Source organism: Sorex araneus, chromosome 2, assembly GCF_027595985.1.
Source record: "Sorex araneus isolate mSorAra2 chromosome 2, mSorAra2.pri, whole genome shotgun sequence".
NCBI classification, from domain to species: domain Eukaryota; kingdom Metazoa; phylum Chordata; class Mammalia; order Eulipotyphla; family Soricidae; genus Sorex; species Sorex araneus.
This window is the reverse complement of record NC_073303.1, coordinates 26969139-26988319: the sequence shown is the minus strand read 5'-3', so window position 1 is coordinate 26988319 and position 19181 is coordinate 26969139. Positions and strand designations below refer to the sequence as shown.

Here is a 19181-nt window from a genome sequence, read left to right as displayed (position 1 = left end):
CGCCTGGGTGGGAGGAGGCTGGAGGATGGAGCAGGGCCTCCCCTCCACAGGCCTGGCCTCTGGCTGGAAGCGGCTCACAGGGCCCCTGGAAGCCCAGCCTGTGTCTGGGGCTCCTGAGGACCCCTCCCCAGGCCTGGAGGCTGACGCGGTGCCAGAGGCACTGGGGGTGCACTCAGCGGCCATTCTGGTCGCTGGTCACTACATTCATCAGCCACTCCGCATTCGCTGGGCTCTCGGCCCTCACCAGTCTCTGCACTCACCGGTCACTCTGCGTTCACCGGTCACTCTGCCTTCACTGGTCACTCTGCGTCTACCGGTCATTCTGCCTTCACTGGTCACTCTGCCTTCACTGGTCACTCTGCCTTCACCGGTCATCCTGCATTCACTGGTCACTCTGCGTTCACCGGTCATTCTGCGTTCACCGGTCATTCTGCGTTCACTGGTCACTCTGCCTTCACTGGTCACTCTGCCTTCACTGGTCACTCTGCCTTCACCGGCCACTGTCGTGCTCACCAGTCACTCTCATGCTCTAGGCCCGGAAAAGTCACGCTAGGAGGAAAGGGCCCAGGGACATTTAAACCTAGAACCAGCCCTTCTGAGCCAGAGGGACCTCAGCTTGCCTACTGCTGCCGCAAGTGAGGTCCTGGCTAGGGTCCGAGCAGAAGTACAGCAGGTCGGGCACTTGCCTTGCACAGGCTCAACTCGGGTTCGATCCCCAGCATCCTCTACAGTCCCTTGAGTACCACCAGGAGTAGTTTCTGAGTGCAAAGGCAGGAGTAATCCTTGAGCATCACTAGGTGTGACACAAAAAAAACCAAAACAAAACATGAGGCCCAGGAGCCCCCGAGTCCTGCTACGGCGTCTGGGCGCTGGCTGGGCTCCCCACAGGGCCGGCAGCTGCCCAGTACCAGTTCTGGGGTCACACAAGCTCTGGAGTCTGCACTGTGTCTCATTGTGTTTTCTTGTGTCACAGCTGGGCTTACTCCTGGCTCTGTGCTCAGGGGTCACTCCTACTTCGAGGCTCAGGGGACGCTCTGCGGTGCCAGGGACCGGACCCCGGTCAGCTGCAGACAAGACAGCCCCATTGCCTCTGTCTCTCCGGCCCTGCGCTGTGCCCCCGCGGCTGGAGGAAGCGCAGGTTTCTGCGTCCAACCCCCCTCTCTCTGCAGTGGCACCCCCGCCCTTCATGCACACAAACACCTGTTCGGGGCAAGGAGAGCCCATACTCAGTGAAGGGTCTTTGGTTGGTTGTTTCTGTGGTTTTATTTGTTTTTTTTTTTCTTTTTGGGTCCCACCCGGTATTGCACAGGGGTTACCTCCTGGCTTTGCACTCAGGAATTACTCCTGGTGGTGCTCAGGGGACCATATGGGATGCTGGGAATGGAACCTGGGTCGGCCGCGTGCAAGGCAAACACCCTACCCGCTGTGCTATTGCTCCAGCCCCTGGTTTTATTTGGTTTGGGGGTCCACCCAGTGGCACTCAGGCCTTACTCCTGGCTCTGCACGCAGGCATCACTCCTGATGGGCTCTGGGGACCGGCTGTGGTGCCAGGATGGAAGGCTAGCGCCCTCCCTCACCCCGTGCTCTCTCTCGCTCTCTGTGGCCCCTCAGAGACTGGGCTATATCCTGCTTCCTGTACCCTGCGGGCCGGACTCCGTCCTGCTCCGTCCCGGGCCCTCCTGTCTCATCAGCTCCTTTCTGTCAGGGCGTCTTGGACTTGCACCCTGGTGACTGGAAGAACCTGCAAAGGGGCCCACAGGCCCCAGCCTGACCAGAGGGGGCCGTGGAATTGAGGGGGACCCATCATCTGCTTTTGTCACAAGTTTCCAGCCCCATTTCAGGGATGGTCCTAGGCCAGGGAGACGGCTCAAAGGGGCAGAGTGTGCACCTCACATGCTCGGGGCCCCGTGTTCTATCCCCAGCACCACTGACCCCTGTGAGCACCTCTGGGTGTGACCTGATGGCCCCCAGCACCTTTCTGAGAACCAGTGTAAGGACCAAACACCTCCAGGCCACGTATGGCTGGACATGGCCCTCAGGACACCCGACACCAGGTGTGAGAGAGGTCGAGGGGAGCTTGCTCTGCTCCTTCGGCCCCGACCGAGATGTCCGAGGTCACCTGGGCACTACTGGGGAGAAGCCCCTGCTAAAAGAGGAGGAGGAGGAGGAGAGGGAAGAAGAAGGAGGAGGAAGAGGGGAGAAGGAGGAAGTGGGGAGGAGGAGGAGGAAGAAGAGGGGGAGGGGAGAAGGAAGAAACAGGAGGAGCGAGGTGGGGAGAAAGAAGGAGGAGGGAAGGAGGAAGAGGAGGAGGAGGAAGAAGAATAATGTGGAGTCCAGGTGTAGCGCTGGGCTGTACCTCAGGAGGTCTGGGGTCTACACAGCACATACACACAGGAACGGCTTCTCACCACTGGGTGTAACCCCAAAATCATAAAAACAAAAATCATAGAAACAAGAATCAGGGGTCTCTGCCCCTGGCCCGCCGCACAGAGCCCCCCACCCAGCACACAGCACCTGAAGCAGTCCCAGGAGGAAGGACGGGCACCTGAGAGGTCTGGAAGTTTCCATGGAGGGTTGGGGGTCAGCTCCTCCAGCCCAGAAACTGGGCCTGTGCGTCTCGTGGGGGCCCTGGGAGACCCCATCCTCCCTGAGAGAGTCCAGGGGAGCTTGCTCTGTTCCTTCGGCCCTGACTGAGATGTCCGAGGTCACCTGGCCCCTGGCCCCGCGGAGCAGGGGGCTAACAACTCAGGATGGACGGGATGGGGGCAGTGGCTGGCTCAGGAATGGAGGGAGGGGGACCCCCACCCCACAGCAGGTTCTCCTCCCAGACCCCCAGCTGATTCCCGCTCCACCTGGGGGCCTGCACCGCTCCACTCTGTGCAATGCAGCCCACCCCCTCAGCTTCCCACACATTGGTGCCGGGGGACCCTGTGGTGAGGGGCATTGACTCAGCCCCTGACGTGCAAACCCTTTTAACTCCGGCCAGGCTGTTTCACTGCAAAGTCAGGGGCCTGTCCCCGCCCTCAGAGGGGCAGCCTCCTGGCCTCTCCTCCTGGCCTCAGCCCCTTCTTGGAGCCCCGGGGAGGTGGGCTGGGACACCCACGGCCTTCTCCTGAATCAAGGGGGCAGAGAGGACACCCCCACTCCGTGAAAGACAGTGATTGCCCCCCTAGGACCTAGCACCACCCCCCGCCCTGTCCCCCTGAGAGGCGCAGGGCTGGTTTCTGGAGCTCCAGAGATGTGGGGGCACCTGGAAAAGCACTGGGCTGAGCACCAGGGGACGCAGTGTCCCAGAGGGGACTGCTGCACTGAGCTTCCCTGGCCCCCGACACTTGCACGGACCACCCAGGAGGCTTCTGGAAAAACCTAGTTCCGCCCCACTCTGCTCGACTGAACCTGCCGTCTTAGGGATCGTCCTGGGATGAGAAGGCCCTCAGCAGGGGGCTGCCCACTGCCTCCTCTGCCCAGAAAAGCACCGACTGAGCACTCAGCAGAGAGTCACCCGGACACCATCAGAGCTCCCTACCCTCCCACCAGGCCCCCACGCCCACTCAGGGAGCAGAGCAGGGCCGGGGACAGGGGGTCGTTGTATGGTCATTGCACGGTCATTGTGTCGTTGGCGCTATAATTTGCAGAGCCTGGCCCCCACCTGGCACCAAGAAAGCCAGCCGCAGCGAACCCACAGTCAAGGGAGGACCCTGGGCCCAGGAGACACGGGGCCCCCCACGGACACACCTGCACAGACAGACACTCAGGACAAAGGAGCACGCGAGGGGTGTCCTGGGTCACCTCCACGACAGGCACCGCCTCAGCCCCTACGGGGCAGGCAGGGGCGAGGGGAGCTGACAGCCCAGGAGCCAGGCTCTCAAGAGGAGTTTCCCGGCTATGCGGAAGAGAAGGTCAGGTTACGGACCCGGGGAGTCGGGGGCACCTCAGAGCAGACAAGAGGGGCAGCAGAAACGGCACCTCCTTAGGGGGTGGTTCTGGAACCCTCCACACTGTGCCAGCCCCTCCCTGCCCGCATGGGCGCGGGGGAGGGTGGTTTCCGTCACCCGAAAGTCCTCCTCTCCAGCCCCTGCTTCCCGCTTCCCGCTGGCCCCAGGCCCTCCCGGTGGGTCCAGTCCGGGGTCCCTGCAGGGCCCGCACGGATGTGGAGCCAGGGTGCAAAACCATTTTTATTAGAAATGTTCTCGGTATAAAAACAATCATGCGCTACACATTGTCATCAAGAACCGTCACCAAACACCCAGGCACTGAACTCCGAGTCGTCGGCAGGAGGGAGGGGCAGGCTGGCAGGCGGGCAGGCAGGCAGGGCTGCGGGCCGCGGGGACACACACAGACCACCAGGAGGACGCGGCACTTCGCAACACACTTAAGATTTGTTCGTTTGAGCTTTTTTGTGGGGGGGGGTGATTTTTTTTTCTTTTTTTCTTTTTTCTTTTTTTCTCCTCTTTTGCAACATGTGAGGTTCAGTGAGTGAGCAGAGACTGGCAGAGAGGGGAGAGCCCAGGCCGGGTGCCCGGGAGGGCGAGGACCGGGCAGAAGACAGGAAAGGAAAATGCACCAGAGGCGGGACCCAGAGGGGCCCCAGGAGGAAATGCCGGAGGAACAGACAGAGACGGAGAAATGATGGTCCAAAGAACAAAGACAAAAGCAAGACAAGGATGGAAACAGACTGACGGGGCAACCAGGGGACAGGCAGGGACAAAGGGACAGTGAGAGGAAGCCAGCCCGGGCCCCAGAGTCAGCCCGTGTGGTTTGGGGCCGGAAGGGGCAGGGGTCCAAGACGCAGGCTTTGGGGGATCTGAAGCAGCCTGGCCCTTCCTTCTCCTGCCGGACCAGCAGGATCGCCTGGGGCCCTGCTGTCCGCAGCACCAGGCCAGTGGCAGGCACCGGGCAGCAGGCCGCCCGCCGGCCCCCCTCCATGCACCGTCCAGGCTCCGCCTCTCCCGGCTAGATTGCATGGTTGGTGTAGGTGACGTAGGTCTGCTTGGTGGCCAGCGCTGAAAGAGAGAGCAGGGGGACCCGGGTCAGGGGCTGCTGCCGCCCGGGCACCGACACCCCTGGGCCCAAGTCCCGTCACGAAACCAAGCCCACAGCCCCAGAACAGGCACCGGCCACCCCCTCCACCCAGCTGCCCCCTGCCCGTCCTTCCGGGGGCTCCGTGCCAGGCAGACCCCCTCCTTGGTGCTCTGGAGGGCAGACCCCATCGCCGGGAGCTCCCCGTCCCCTCCAGACCCCACACGCTTCGTGCTTTTTATTGGGAAGCCCTGGGATTCCCTGAATGTGCCCCGAGGGAGTTTTTCTGTGTTCTAGAACACACGTGTGCGCAGTGGGGCAAGCACTCACGGGGTGGGCCTGGGGCAGCCGGGGCAGAGGGGGTCAGTGGAAGCCGATTCCAGACTTGCAGACCCAAAGAGGGGCCTGGAAGCAGAGGCAGGAGCTCCCGGCCCTCGCCACGGGGCCCAGGATGCTCCATGCAGGCCCACCTCACTCTGGGCGTCCCCACCCCACCCGCACCTCCCGCATCTGTACCCACCACCTGGCCATCACTCACCCCCAATGGGTCCCTCCCGCCCCCCACCCCCTGCTGGGTGACAAGATCCGCTCTCACTGCTCCCCTGCCTCTGCCTGCTGGGGTCAGATCTCACAGTCCCCCAACGAGGAGGCTGGACAGTGCCACCCCCGACCCCCACCATGAAGAGTGAGGGGCCAGCCAGGGTGGGAGGCTGCAGGGTTTGGCCAGCCTGGGCTCTGCCAGGCACTGTGCGGGTGACTGCCAGTGGCCCCAGGCCCGCTCGGTGGAGAGCAGAAGTCAGGACCAAGGCTGCTGGGGAGGGCAGCAAGCAGGGGCCCCGAGGTCTGCGGGTGGCGGGAGGGTGTTAGGTGGCAGGAATCGTGGTGCCCGCTGGCATCAAACTGCTCCGAGCCTTGTTGGGGGACGGCAGGCCCCCCAAGGGTGCCACAAGCACCAGGCTCAGGGGTGCCTTAGGTGGCAGGAATCGTGGTGCCCACTGGCATCAAACTGCTCCGAGCCTTGTCGGGGGACGGCAGGCCCCCCAAGGGCGCCGCAAGCACCAGGATCAGGGGTGCCTCACTGGAAAAGAGACCACCCAGGGCACTTCAGGATTTGCTCCCTAACCCTGGTTCCCTGGCGCAAGGCTGCAGGGTAAGGCCTACATTTCCCAGGGTCCCTTGCTGCTAAGGGTGGCCCCGAGGGACAATATTCCCTAAGGATGGGTGCATCTGATAACGCAGATTGTGTCATCTGATAAAAACAGATGGTCGCCCTCTTCTTCCCTCTCTGCCCCTCTACTGGAAGGACGGGCACCGAGGGCGACCAGCTGCGAGGAGTTGGTGCCGCAACAAGTCGGGAGGAACCAGGCCGGCTCCCGGGGCTGACGGGCACACATCTGCAAGCCTCGGGCGGCCGTGTCCAGCACTGGGGTCCACAGGGTGGGAGGCAGTGCCCTGGAGGGATGCAGTGAGCACAGAAAGGTGGACAGGGGAGGCGGGAGCTCGGTGGCCCCTCGGAGCCACAGGATACACTCCCTCTTAGCCAGGAGCTGAGCTCTCTGCTGGCAGAAACACCCACAGGGAACAATAACCCCAGGGCCGGGCAGCGGTGGGAAAGTGCCCTGACATCTAAGAAGGCAGTAACACAGCTGGGCACCGTGTCCTGGGTGGAGAATCCTCACCTTCCTTTCCTTTCTGAGGGGACGGGGTCATTTGGGGTACACTGGGTGGTGCTAAGGGTTAACTCCAGCCTGATGCTTCCTTCGGGCAAAGCCTGGGGATCGTGCGGTGATGGGGGCTGAGCCTGGGTCGTCCCCAGCTGCTGTGTCTCCAGGACCCCAAACCCCCACCCCCACTCAGCCGTGTCTCTCCCAGGAGCTGGGCGACCAGAGGAAAGAGCAGGGAAGGGGCTCAGGCTAAGCCCACCCGGGAAAGCCAATGAGTCGAGGGGAGCACCCAGAAACACAGGTGCTGAGGCCAGACCCATGTGCGGAGGGCGCTCGCCTTATACGTGGCTGACTCACGTTCAATCCCAGGCACCCCCGTCCCCGGGTCCCGGAGTCCCACCAGGATTGGTCCCTGAGCAGCACTGGGTGTGGCCCCCAAAACAAAACACCAACACCCGGGTGCTGTCAGAGGCCCAACAGAGCCTCAGCTCCACGCCCCACCCAAGCCTCGGGGTCCCCCTCTGGAACACGAGCAGGTGGCCGCCTGCCCCCTTCAGCCCCCCGCCCCACGGTCAGAAAGTGAACCCCATGTTGCAGCTCCGTCACCCAGGGGGAAACTGATCTGATCGAGTCTCCAAGCCTGGAGACGGTCATGGACCCGGCTCAGAGGCCAACTGCCTCCGCGGCCGCGAGACTCCCCACTGACCTCGGGAAATGGGAACCTGGGGGGGCTGGTTCACCCCGGGGGGCCGGGGGGGCATGCGGAGTCCCCGACAGAGCCCAGAGCTGTCCTTTCAGCAAGTCCAGCCCACAGGGTGCAGGACCTGGAAGCACCCCGCCGCCACTCGGAGCCCCAGAGCTGTCCCAGAAAGGGGGAGCAGTGAGTCTGCGGGTGGGGGGGCGGGAGCGGCAGGAGCGGAGTGGGGGGGCAACTGCCTGCGGACAGCAAGAACCAGCATCGCCCAGAGGCCCCTCCACCAAAGTCCACCTCAACTCCCTCATCTGCAGCAGGTGGCCTAAGCCCCGGCTGAGCCCCCCAGGGGTGGGAGAGAACGCTTGTGAAAGGGGCAGCCAGGCGCACAGCCGCTGCCAGAGTGCTGGGGGGCGCCACCGCGGGGCGGGGGGAGTGGGGTGAGGAGACGGTGTGGGCAGACGGACTCCCCACACTGACACCCGGCCCTGAGTGCTCAGTCTCTGCCGCCTCTGATCACAATTAGCCCAGCCGTGGCCGGCAGATGACAGTCCCCATTTGTCGCGCCCGCGTCTCAGCGCCCAATCCGCCTGCAATCAGGACCCTGGATTATTCCTCCTGTTGTTTGTTTAAAGATACGTGGCCTGCCGGTGACAGAGTGAAAAATGCCCCTGCTCCGAGGACTGACGCCTCCCCGCTCCGTCCACAACACCCCCCCGCGTCTGGCTGGCCCCAGAATTAATCACCTGACTCCCACCCGCAACCCGCGTGGCCTCTGCTGTCACCAAGCTGAGAGACAGCGGGGACCCGGAGGGACACGGCAGCGGGGGGAGCAGCTCCCATCTCTCCCTGCTCGGAAGGGAGGCACTGGGAAGGCTGATCTCAGGCTTCAGCACCCCTCCTCACCGGGCAGGGGAGGGGCCGGGAGGGGACATGGGGACTGTCAGAGCAAACACAGAAGAAACAAAGCAATTAGATGCCTGTGGAGCCCCCCTGGACCAGCTCTGGCCAGTCCCGGCCACCGTGCGAGAGGCCTTCAGTGCCAGGTCCGAGGGGGCACCCTGTGTGATTAAAGGGGGTTCTGGGGATGGGGGTGCAACTCTGGGGTGCAGGCGGTGAGCAGGGACCCTTGCTCGAGACAGTGGGGCCAGGTTTGGTGCTGCGACTGGGGCTTCTGCCTTTTGGGTGAGCACCAAAGGCCTGAGGGAGGGGTGTCCTACAAGATCGGAGGGTGGGGGCCACCCAGATGCCAGGGGTGGCAACCAAAGGAGGGGCCCTGTCAGAGCCAGGCCGACTGCTCGCCCCCAGAAGAGGGAGGGAGGCCACAGCTAGTGAAGATGTCAGTGACAGTGTTGCTGTGTGACCTCAGGACAGTTACTCACCCTCTCTAGGCCTCAGTGGGGAATAAGCCTCCAGCCCTACTCGGCCCTCACCAGACTGCTGTGAGGGTCCCGCAACAGGAGAGTGGGCTCGGGGAAGGGTAGCTTCTGGAAGGGACTGTGCTGGCCCCAGGCGACCTTCCCTAACTCGCCTCCTTGCACCCGGTGGAGGCTGCTCCCTGGCACTATGGGAGCCCCTTTCTAAAGTTTTCTCCCACCTGGAGGAAGAGAGCCTGGGATCGTGATCATATGGTCCCCCCCCCCCCCGCAGATGAGGGTATTGAGGTGGACTTGGTTGGAGGGGCCACTGGGCGATGCTGATTCTCGCTGACCCCAGGCTGAGGTTCCCCTCCCCGGCCTCAGCTCCTGCCGCCCCCTCCCCCGGCAGACTGACTGCTCCCCCTTTCCGGGGCAGTGTTGGGGCCCGAATGGCAGCGCGGGCGCTTCCAGGTCTGCACCGTGGGCTGGACTTGCTGAAAGGATCAGCTCTGGGCTCTGCCGGGGACTCCGCCTGGCCCTTCCCGAAAACGCTGCGGCCTCCTGGCCCCCTGGCCGATGGCAAGAACCCCCCTGGGTGCCCTGCTGGCACCTTCACAGGGTCCCCGCATCCCTCCTGCAGCCATTGGGACTGCCCCCACTACCAGAGGGCAGGAGGGTGCACTGCCTGCCGGGGCAGATCCCCCAAGATTTCCAGGGAGGGGACAGGAAGAGAAAGCCCGGTACGGGCCCGCTATGGAGTAGGGCTGGCACAGCGGACCCTCCAGTCCGCCCTCCTGGTGCAGCCGCGAGCCAAGGCCGTGGGCAGCTGGGCAGAGGGCAGGTCCCGCCCGCCGCCTCCGCTGTGGGCCCGGGGGACACCCTGCCTGGCCGTGTGAACCCACACACACTGCATTACTCATGCTGCCGTGAGCACGAAGACTCAGCCAGGGCTCAGCAAACGTCTCCACGGCCCGGCTCCCTCTCCTTGCGGGAGGGGGGGGGGGGCGACTGGGCAGAGTGACGACTGCACCCCACCCCTCAGCCTAGAGGCCCAGGTCCCAGCGTGGGGTGTGACCCAGCCTTCCAGGGGGAGGTGTGAAAGGGCGGGGCCAAGGGGGCGGGGCCATGGCCGGAAGGGGCGGGTCTCATCCTAGGGGCGGGGCCCGGGCAGGGAGATGGGCGGGACCTGGGCAGGGCCTGGTGGGCCGTATCTGGATAGGTACTGGGCGGGGCCTGAGCTCCTGCAGCTGGGTGGGGGGGGAGACAGGGCAGGGGATGGGGGATGGGCGGGGCCTGGTGGGCGGGATCTGGATAGGAACTGGGCAGGGCCTGAGCTCCTGCAGCTGGCAGAGGGGGACAGGGCAGGGCCTGGGCAGGGGATGGGTGGCTGGGCAGGGGGATGGGCGAGGCCTGGGCAGATACTGGGCGGGGCCTGAGCCCCTGCGGCTGGCGGGCCGGGACAGGGCGGGGCCTGGGCAGGGCCAGGGCAGGGCCCGGCCTGGGCTCTGGGCTGCTGGCGGGCGGAGGGGGCACACACTTACCCGGGGCCTCCAGATTCTCGCAGAGCTCCGACTTGGCCTCCCCGTTGGGCCGGAAGCTGCCCTTCTGCGTGAACTTGTTGGACATGGTGGCGGCGGTGACGACGGCCTTGAGGCTGCGTTTGCGCTTGGGCACGTTCTGCTCCGGATGGAAGAGGATGATGTAGACCTTGGGCATGTAGAGCATCCCCAGGGACACCGAGGCGCTCAGACTCACCGAGACCGTCAGCGTCGTTGTCTGGATGTACAGCTGGGGGCGGGCCGGGGGCGGCGTCAGGGTGGGCTCCCCAGGCCTTGCAGATCCCCGACCCCCGCTACCCGCCACACGGGGACAGACCTGGGGACCCCACCCTGTGTCCTAGGGCTTTGGGACTCGCGGCCTGGGACCTCAGCGCAGAAGGCCCGGGTTCGCAGCCCAGCTGCGGCAGAGGGGGCAGAGTCGGGACCCGAGCCCCCTGCACGTCTGGCAGGAAGTGGGCGGGAGAAGCAGGGCCCTTGTGGGGGCCGCAGGCTGCGTGGTCCCGCGTGGAGAACAGCGTCCGGTGGCGTTTTCCGCCCTCGTGTGCCAGCTGGGGGCGCGCCCCTGCGGCGCCCACGGGACCCAGCACCTGCACAGCGCCGGGCTGGTGGCAGAGGAGCACCCGCGCAGAGCAGGGTGGCACGGGAGCCACGGCGCAATCTGCGGTGGCAGCGCAGTCAGAGCTCATTTCACGCTCACGCGCCAGCACTAACGGTGACAGATGTTTAGCAAAATGAAGGGCCATTAATCTGGGTGCTGGATGAGCCATTCTTCAATGGTGAGGCCTTCACGGCAGCGTCTGACAAGTCCCACGCCCGCCTGGGCTGCCACTTGCCTCTCCCTCCCCCCGCGGCCCCTCTGGCTGCCCTCGGCCAGCACACAGTCTGCCCTCGGAGAAAGGCAGGGCCTCTGTTCCCTGGATTCACATTTTCCTCTGGGTCCTAGTTAGAGTGCCACCTCCTCCAGAAAGCCTTCCTGGATCCCCTCCCAGGACTCTCCCCACTCCCTACACCTAGTCCAGTGGAGCCATTCCTGGACAAGCTCTGGACAAGCTTCGTCATCGGGTGGTCCCAAGGTTGGGGGTCTTCCTTTGCCCGCCTCCTTCTCCCCAGAAGGCTCTAGGACCGAACCCTGAAGACCCCACAGCAGCCCACCTTGGGCTTGCCTGCCTTTGCGGGAGAATGTGAGAGCAGAGAGGCTCATGGTGCCGGAGAAGTTGTGGCACTCTCTGGGCCTCAGTTTCCTCATCAGTGCAATGGGATGAGAGGAGAAAGCCTGGGCCTTGGCAACATGCTCTCAGGGAGGCCACCACCACTCAGGAATATGTTACAGGGCCACCCCTGGGTGGCCCCCAGCCAGCATGAGGCCGCAGAGGGTCCTGAGGGGCCGGGCAGGTGCCAGGACTGTGCCGGGTCTCCCAGTCACTGGCATTCCTGGGACCCTGTGCCCTCCTCACACTGGGGCTCCCTGCGCCCGGGGGCCTTGCTTCACATGGGGTCAGCGACACTTTGAGGGTCCTCTGCCCTGCCTTAGTGCAGTGGGCACAGGGCCCAGGGGGGCCCATGTAGCATCGGTGCGGCCGGGATGGAGGCCCCTCTCTGGACAGAGTGGACCCTGCTGAGGACACAGCCTGTGCTGGGGGACAGGCCTGGGGTCCAGACACCATCCTGCCCTGACCCGCCTGGGAAACACCCCCACACCAGCCCGGTGCACTGGGGTGACCTTCAGTCCTGCTTCCCGCCAGAGAATGAGGGGCTCCCTGAGCGCTTGGCAGGGCTCCCTGGAGAGTGGGGCGCCAGCCCTGTGCATGGTCAAAGGCCCTGGGGCCACTCCGTCGGGGTCTCTCTTCCTTTCTGCAAAGCGCAAGGTCCAATCAGCAAAGTGGCCCTGGGTAGCTCCTCCTGCCACCTGCAGACCAGGGCTGGCCTGCCCTGTGCCCGGCAGAAATGGGACTGCCCACCCAACCCCCTGCGCCCCTAGGTGGGCACAGGCCCTCCTGGAGGTTGGAGCAGGCTGAGATGCTCAGAGAAGCCTCGTTCCTCTAGAACCCCCAGCACCCGGACACAAGAGGGGGACCCAGGCACCCTCGCGGCTCCAGGCAGCAGCCTGGGGGGCCTTGGGGCTGGGATCTCACCCCTCCTGGCCCAGAGGAGCCTGGCCCCCGTCACCCACACCCCCTGCCACCCTCTGTGCACTGTGCCCTGCTGCTCCAGAGCAAAGGAGGTTCTCCTGGGAGAGGCCAGAGGTCACCCCAGGGGGCAAAGGGCACTGCAAGGGAACGGATGAGAAGCTTCCTGGGGTGCACTGGGGCTGTGTCCAGGAGTGCGGGAGACAGAAACGGGCCAGGCCGCCCCTCTGCTTGCGCCTGGCGGGACCAGGCCACCCCGAGCCCCTGCAGCCTGCCCAAGCTCACAAGTGAGCTCCCCGCCTGGGGGCCTCTGTGGCCGCGTGCCCCCTGAGCCCGCTGAGCCGCCACCCCACACGGTGTGAGGTCAGCCCCCGCGGCTCAGGGTAATGCCACCCACGGCAGTGGTAAGCCCTGGAAATCCGGGCTAATGCCAGGAAATCCATCCCCCTGCTCGCCCAAGCAGCACAGACAGCTCCAGCCCAGGGGACGGGCACAGCTGAACACGAGCGAGCGAGGGGCACACAGCTGCGCTCAGCACACCCTCAATTCCACAGCACAGACCTGAACGCCCCACTGCGCCTGGCACACACCCAGCCACTCACACACCAGCGCGCACACACACACACACACACACACACAGCTCTCACACACAACACACCCACTCGTACCAGCACACACACCAACCCACCGGCCAGCAGCCTCAGCCGGCCCCCGCGCACACCACACACCCACTCCCTCAGTCTGCACACAGCCACACACATGCATACAGGTGTTTGCATACTGTCCATCGGCCGCTAAACATGTGTGTGCACATAAACACAAGCGCACACACTTATATACTCACGTATGCTCACACACTGGCTCACACAGAAGTGCACACAGACAGTGGCACAGGTGCTCATATACACACATACTCGCATACACAGACAAGCGTACACACGTTCACACACCCACAGTGAAACACTCTTACAACTGCATGCATACTCTGAGACACAGTAGCACATACTAGACTCACACACACACTCACAGAGGGACACACGCTCACACCTGCATGCACACACTCAGACACACACACCGTGAGACACATTCACACCTGATTGTACACATGCACACAGTGGCACACACTCAGAGCTGCATACACATCACAGTGGCACATACACTCACATCCATTCACTCATGCACACACAGTGGCACACGCTTATACCTACCCCCACATCCATACACACAAAGGCACACACTCATACCCGCTCACACCTGCATATGCACAGTGACACACTCTCATACGTACTCCCACACTCCCAGTGACACTCTCATATCCACTCATACATATACAGTGACAACCACATTCACACAGTGACACTCGCACACACACACAGTAACACACCCACTTGCGCATGCGCGTGCGCACACACATACACACACACACACACACGCACACACACAAAGTGACACTCTCTCACAGAGCCTTTGGCCCCAGGCAGTCTGAAGCGAGGGCTCTCCAGGGATGCACCCTGAAGCCCCCTCACTCAGCAGCCAGAGAGGGGTGTGGCTGCAGGGGCGAGGTGCTGCTGCCACATGCCCCCCAGCAGCTCCTCAGGAGTCTCCCGAGCCCTGGGCACTGACAGGTGTGTCCCCCAGAACAACACACAGAAGTCAGAAAAGGACACGGCCTGTCCCAATTGCAGAGCCGGTCCCGGGGTGGCACAGAGCCGTGAGGCCATCCGTGGCATGCACCTCGGGGTCCCGGCAGCGTTAGTGTGAGGGGAGTGCCACAAAGGGGAGGGATCAGAGGCACGTGAGATGGAAGGAGGCAGGAGGGCATCTGCAGGGGACGTGAGGGGGCCAGAGAGGATCTCATCTAGGAAGGGCCCAGGGGTCACTCTCAGGCCACCAGCTTTCCAGAGGGAGGGCTGCTGGCCCCAGGGAAGGTGGGCCCCCCACAAGTACCTGCCCTCAGGGGCCTCCAGCAGGCCTGGGGACACTGGGGGCCTGGCTCACAGGACAAGCTGGCCTGGTGGCTGCTTGGGCCCCGTGCACAGATTATCTAGTGGCATGGGCCCCCTGTGCAGGTGGTCTGATGGCGTGGGCCCCACGTGGAGGTAATCTGATGGCGTGGGCCCCTGGTGTGGGCCCCTGTACAGGTGGTCTGGTGGCATGAACCATCTCTGGGAGCTGCAGTTCAGCCTCACAAGCATTCCTGGAACCCACAGCTGGGCTCACAGATCTCTCTCTCAGGATGTTCTCAGGACGGTGCTCAGGGGTCTCTCCCTGAGTCCCCGGGGCCAAATGGGGGCCGGCCACAGCAAGACAAGTGCCTCAACCCCAGCACCAGCCCTTGGCCCACACTTCAGTGCTGGCCAGCAGCTGGGCCCCACGCCCGCTGGTCCTTTACCCCTGGCCTAAGCGTAGGCTTGCACGCCCTGCGGGCTCTGCCCCCGCAGCTCTTCCCAGCCCAGAGTCCCTGCCGCGTGTGTCAACCCCGCACACCCTCCACCTGAATCAGCCACCAGGAGTCTCCTCTCCAGCTCCTGACTGGCACACCCTAGGGTGCCTTAAACCTCCAGTGGGGGATGCCCTCACCAGTGGCCAGCCTCCCTGCAGTCTCTGCGTCCTCCATCCTCAGCCACCTGTGACCTCTGACCTCCGCTCTACCAACTCCCGGTGGGAAGCAGCCTTGCCACTGGCCCCAAGGTCAGTGACCATCACACACCTACAGGGCAAGGGTCGTGACCCCCAGGCTCCGATGCAGAAACTGAGGCCACAAGCCAGCTAGTGGGGCCCAGACCTGACTCTGAACGGGGTCTTCCATCCCCCAGGGTCCTCCTGGTGGCTGGAGATCCGCAGTTTCCAATCCCTCAAGAATACCCTAAACCCAGACACATCTGGTGGGGAGGGGGCCAATCCATCTCCCACCTCCGGGCCCCCTGGGCACCTGTGGGGGTACAGCTGGGCAAAGGAAGGCAGAGCAGCCAGCAGGGAGGGAGCATCTTGGCCAGACTGGCTGTCCGAAGAAGAAGAGTGGAAGGAAGGGATCAAGGAAAGGGGAGCAGGAAGGAAGGAGAGGAGGGAGAAATGCAAGGAGCAAGAACAGGAGGAAGAGGAGAGGAGAGGAGAGGAGAGGAGAGGAGAGGAGAGGAGAGGAGAGGAGAGGAGAGGAGAGGAGAGGAGAGGAGAGGAGAGGAGAGGAGAGGAGAGGAGAGGAGAGGGAAGAGAAGAGAAGAGAAGAGAAGAGAAGAGAAGAGAAGAGAAGAGAAGAGAAGAGAAGAGAAGAGAAGAGAAGAGAAGAGAAGAGAAGAGAAGAGAAGAGAAGAGAAGAGAAGAGAAGAGAAGAGAAGAGAAGAGAAGAGAAGAGAAGAGAAAGCCAGAACCTGGAGAAAACGCTCCTGGAAGAGAGAGAGACCCCGGGCAGGGGCTTAGAAGGAGAAGCTTCTGGAACCAGTGCTGGAGCCGCCACCCCCCCGCCCCGCCCACCCCAGGCCCCCAGCTGGCCGCCCCCCACCACTCACTTTGTCGGCCGACTGCGAGGTGCCGAAGAAGATGGGGATGAAGGCGAGCCAGACGATGCAGGTGGTGTACATGGTGAAGCCGATGGGCTTGGCCTCGTTGAAGGTCTCGGGCACGCCGCGCGTCTTGATGGCGTACACGGTGCACGTGACCATGAGCAACATGCTGTAGCCCAGCAGGCAGATGAGCGACAGGTCCGAGATGTCGCACTTGAGCACCCCCCGGGCGAAGCGCGGGTCGAGCGTCCGCTGGTCCTGGAAGTCCACCACCGAGTGGGACGGGTCCACCACGAACCACACGCAGATGCCGAGCAGCTGCAGCGAGATGAGGCTGAAGGTGATGGCCAGCTGCGAGGCGGGACTGATGAAGCGCGGGGCGCTCACCGACCGCTTGCCCTGCTCAAAGATGCGGTAGATGCGGTTGGTCTTGGTGAGCAGGGCCGCGTAGCTGATGCTCATGCCCAGCCCCAGGAAGATGCGGCGCAGCGAGCAGGTGCCCAGGTCAGGCTCTGCGATCATGAGGAAGGTGGTGGCGTAGCACAGGAAGATGCCGGCCAGCAGCACGTAGCTCAGCTCGCGGCCCGAGGCCTTGACAATGGGCGTGTCGTTGTAGCGCACGAAGGTGACCACCACGAAGAGGGTGGCGGCAATGCCCACCACGGCCAGGAAGAGGGGCAGCACGGCCCAGGGCGAGCCCCACTCGAGCTTGATGATGGGGATGGGCCGGCAGCCCGTGCGGTTCTCGGTGGGCCGCATGTCGTAGGGGCACGTCTTGCAGGTGTAGCGGTCGGCCTGGTACTGGTACCCGGTGCAGGGCTCGCAGTGCCAGCAGCAGGACATGCCCTTCACGGTCTTCTTCCGCTCGCCCGGCTGGCAGGGCGAGCTGCAGATGGAGCGGGGTGGCTGCTGCCCGCTCCCCGGCCAGCGCATCCGCTCCATCTGGTAAGGACAGCACGCAGGGGCAGGCCTCAGGACACGCCCGCAGCCCCCCACGGGCCCACCCAGGCAGCTGTCCGGACGCCCAACACCCCAGGCTCCCCACCACCCCGAACCAGGCCCAGCGACCTGCGGGATCCGCCACACCCGCTCCCCGCACAGCTCAGCCAGCACGGGCCTCGGGGGTCCCCATCCTACCTCCCGGGTCCTGCGGGGAGATGGGCCCCCCCACAGCAGACGCAGCTGGAGGTGCAGGGCAGGACGCGGAGCCCGGCGGCCAGGCCTCGCGGCTCAGGGGCTCCCCAGAGCTACGGCAGAAGTGGCCCCCAGGAAAATGGAAGATGTGGCAACCCCCTCAACTCAGAACTAAGCAGAGCCCCCAGCCCAGGAAGGGGGCTGCGTGTGGTCCTCCACTGTCTAGCGGGAGGACCCTGGGGCAGCCTGGGGCGGTTTCCCTTCCTCTTGCTCTGAACTTGCAGGAGTCGCAGCTTGCACGGAGACACGGCTGCTCTGGGCCCAGAGGTGTCACTCACGCTGCTGATGTGTCGGGTTCTGGGAACTAAGATTCCCCCCTCCCCGCCTGAAGCTCCAGCTTCCAGGCACAGAGCTGGATCCTGTGGTGAACTCCTGTTCCACGCAAGTGGCTCACGGGGACCTTTTTTTGTTTTGTTTTGTTTTGTGGGTGGTTGGGCAGAGGCCCAGGGCAACTCGCTGCTCTGTGCTCGGGGGCCCCTCCTGGTGGTGCTCAGAGAACTCGGTGGTGCTGGGGCTTAGACTGGGAGAGGACACATGCAAGGCAAGCGCCTTGACCCCCCCTAGGGCTCTGACCCCGCATAGGGAAACTATTCGGGCCAGACGACAGGCCGGGCCGGCCTCGGTGCCTCGTGCTCCCTCCTGGAACACAACGATTCAGGGGAGGGTCCCAGAACTGAGGAAAAGTACTGCGGGGTGGAGTGGGGAGGGATCCTGACACAGCCATGGGTGCAGGGCAGGAGGAGGACCAGGGAAGGTGAGGCGTGCCCCTGTGTCTCCGGGCGTCGCAGGCCTGCGGTCTCGTAGGCACCGACGGCCCACGCCCACGGGACGTCCCTCGGGAATGACACTGCCGTGAGTGGGGAAGAGACAGGGATGGGGCCGAATCTCGGGTCAGAGCTGCTGCGAGCCGGCTGTGTGTCGAGCAGACCGGAAGATGCATGGCCCTTGGGGACTCGGGCCCTGGATGCAGGGGCTTGGTTGCTTCCCCGCACAGGGGCAGCCCAAGTGATCTGGGGGGTTCGGGAGAAGCAGCGGGGGCCTCACATGCAGGTCTTGGAGAAAGGCGGACAGGCAGGACGAGGCCTCTGGGTGGTTGTTGTGGTTGTGGTGGTGGTTTTTTGTTCTGTTTTGTTTTGCTGCACCGGCTGTGCTCAGGGCTCGGGGGGACCCTCTGGGATGCTGGGGGTTGGAGGCTGGTAACCATGTGCGAGGCAAGTGCCCCACCTGCTGCACTACTGCTTCGGCTTAGTCCGGGGTCTTTTCCTTGACGCCCCCACATGTCTTGCCTGCACGGTGCTCCCCACAGCTCAGCCCAAACCAAGCCACTCAAGGACAAAACCAGGGTCCCAGAGGAGTGGGGGTCCCGTCCCTCGCCTCCTTCTGCCCCCCAACTCCGTTCTGAGAGAGTGGGCTGAATGACGCCAGGGAGGGAATCTTCAGAGTTCACCCCACCCCTGCACCCCCCTACCCCACTTTCTGCTGCCAGCGCTGGAGAGTGGAGTGACAGGAGTGGCTGCCCCCGGCTGGTCGCCCGCGGGACCCGGGCAGGGCCAGTCAGCTGCTGCTGCTACAGAGGCCCGTGTCATTGCCTGCCCCCCCGGTGCCACCCCAGCCACTAGGGGGCCACCATGCCCAGGGCTCCCCTGCCCCTAGGGTCCGTCCAGTGAGCTCTGATGGTCAGCCTCAGACTGGGTCTCCCAGGGGCTGGGTGGGACTGGGGCCTGCGCTCTGCAGAGCACGGAGACTCGTCACAGGAAGAGGGATGGTGGTGACACGGGGCCACTCTCCGGGGCCTGGAGTGGACTGGGAGAGGATTGGATGGACTGGGTGCCTCTGGTCCACCTAGGTGCCCCCTGGGCTGACCCCTTCAGCCCAGTGCAGGGACCACGTCCCCCAGGATGAAGCACAGATCCACGATCTCCTCGTGCACATCACTGCTGGGGACATCACTGCCTCAGGCCCATGGGTGCTTCTCCAAGTCAGCCCAGGATCTGGGGAGGACCCAGGAAAAGGACCCCCCCCACGGGGATACCCAGAAAAACGACGGCTACTCAGTGGGGTCGGACAGCC

General features: G+C 64.0%; 1 protein-coding gene across 5 annotated transcripts in view; it reads right to left on the bottom strand.

Annotated features, from left to right (window-relative positions):
- Positions 1 to 4157: 4157 nt before the first annotated feature.
- The window catches only part of GRM4 (glutamate metabotropic receptor 4), a 99677-nt gene continuing 84653 nt past the window's right edge, over positions 4158 to 19181 (bottom strand). For 3 of the 5 annotated variants that reach the window (XM_055124983.1, XM_055124984.1, XM_055124982.1), the window contains exons 9-11: positions 15924 to 16859; positions 10274 to 10520; positions 4158 to 5003 (exon numbers count right to left, since the gene is read on the bottom strand). In XM_055124983.1, the coding sequence (XP_054980958.1) occupies positions 4954 to 5003; positions 10274 to 10520; positions 15924 to 16859 (1233 nt within the window). In that variant the 3' untranslated portion in view covers positions 4158 to 4953. The remainder of the gene's footprint in view (positions 5004 to 10273; positions 10521 to 15923; positions 16860 to 19181) is intronic. The other 2 variants (XM_055124985.1, XM_055124986.1) reach the window with 2 other exon arrangements.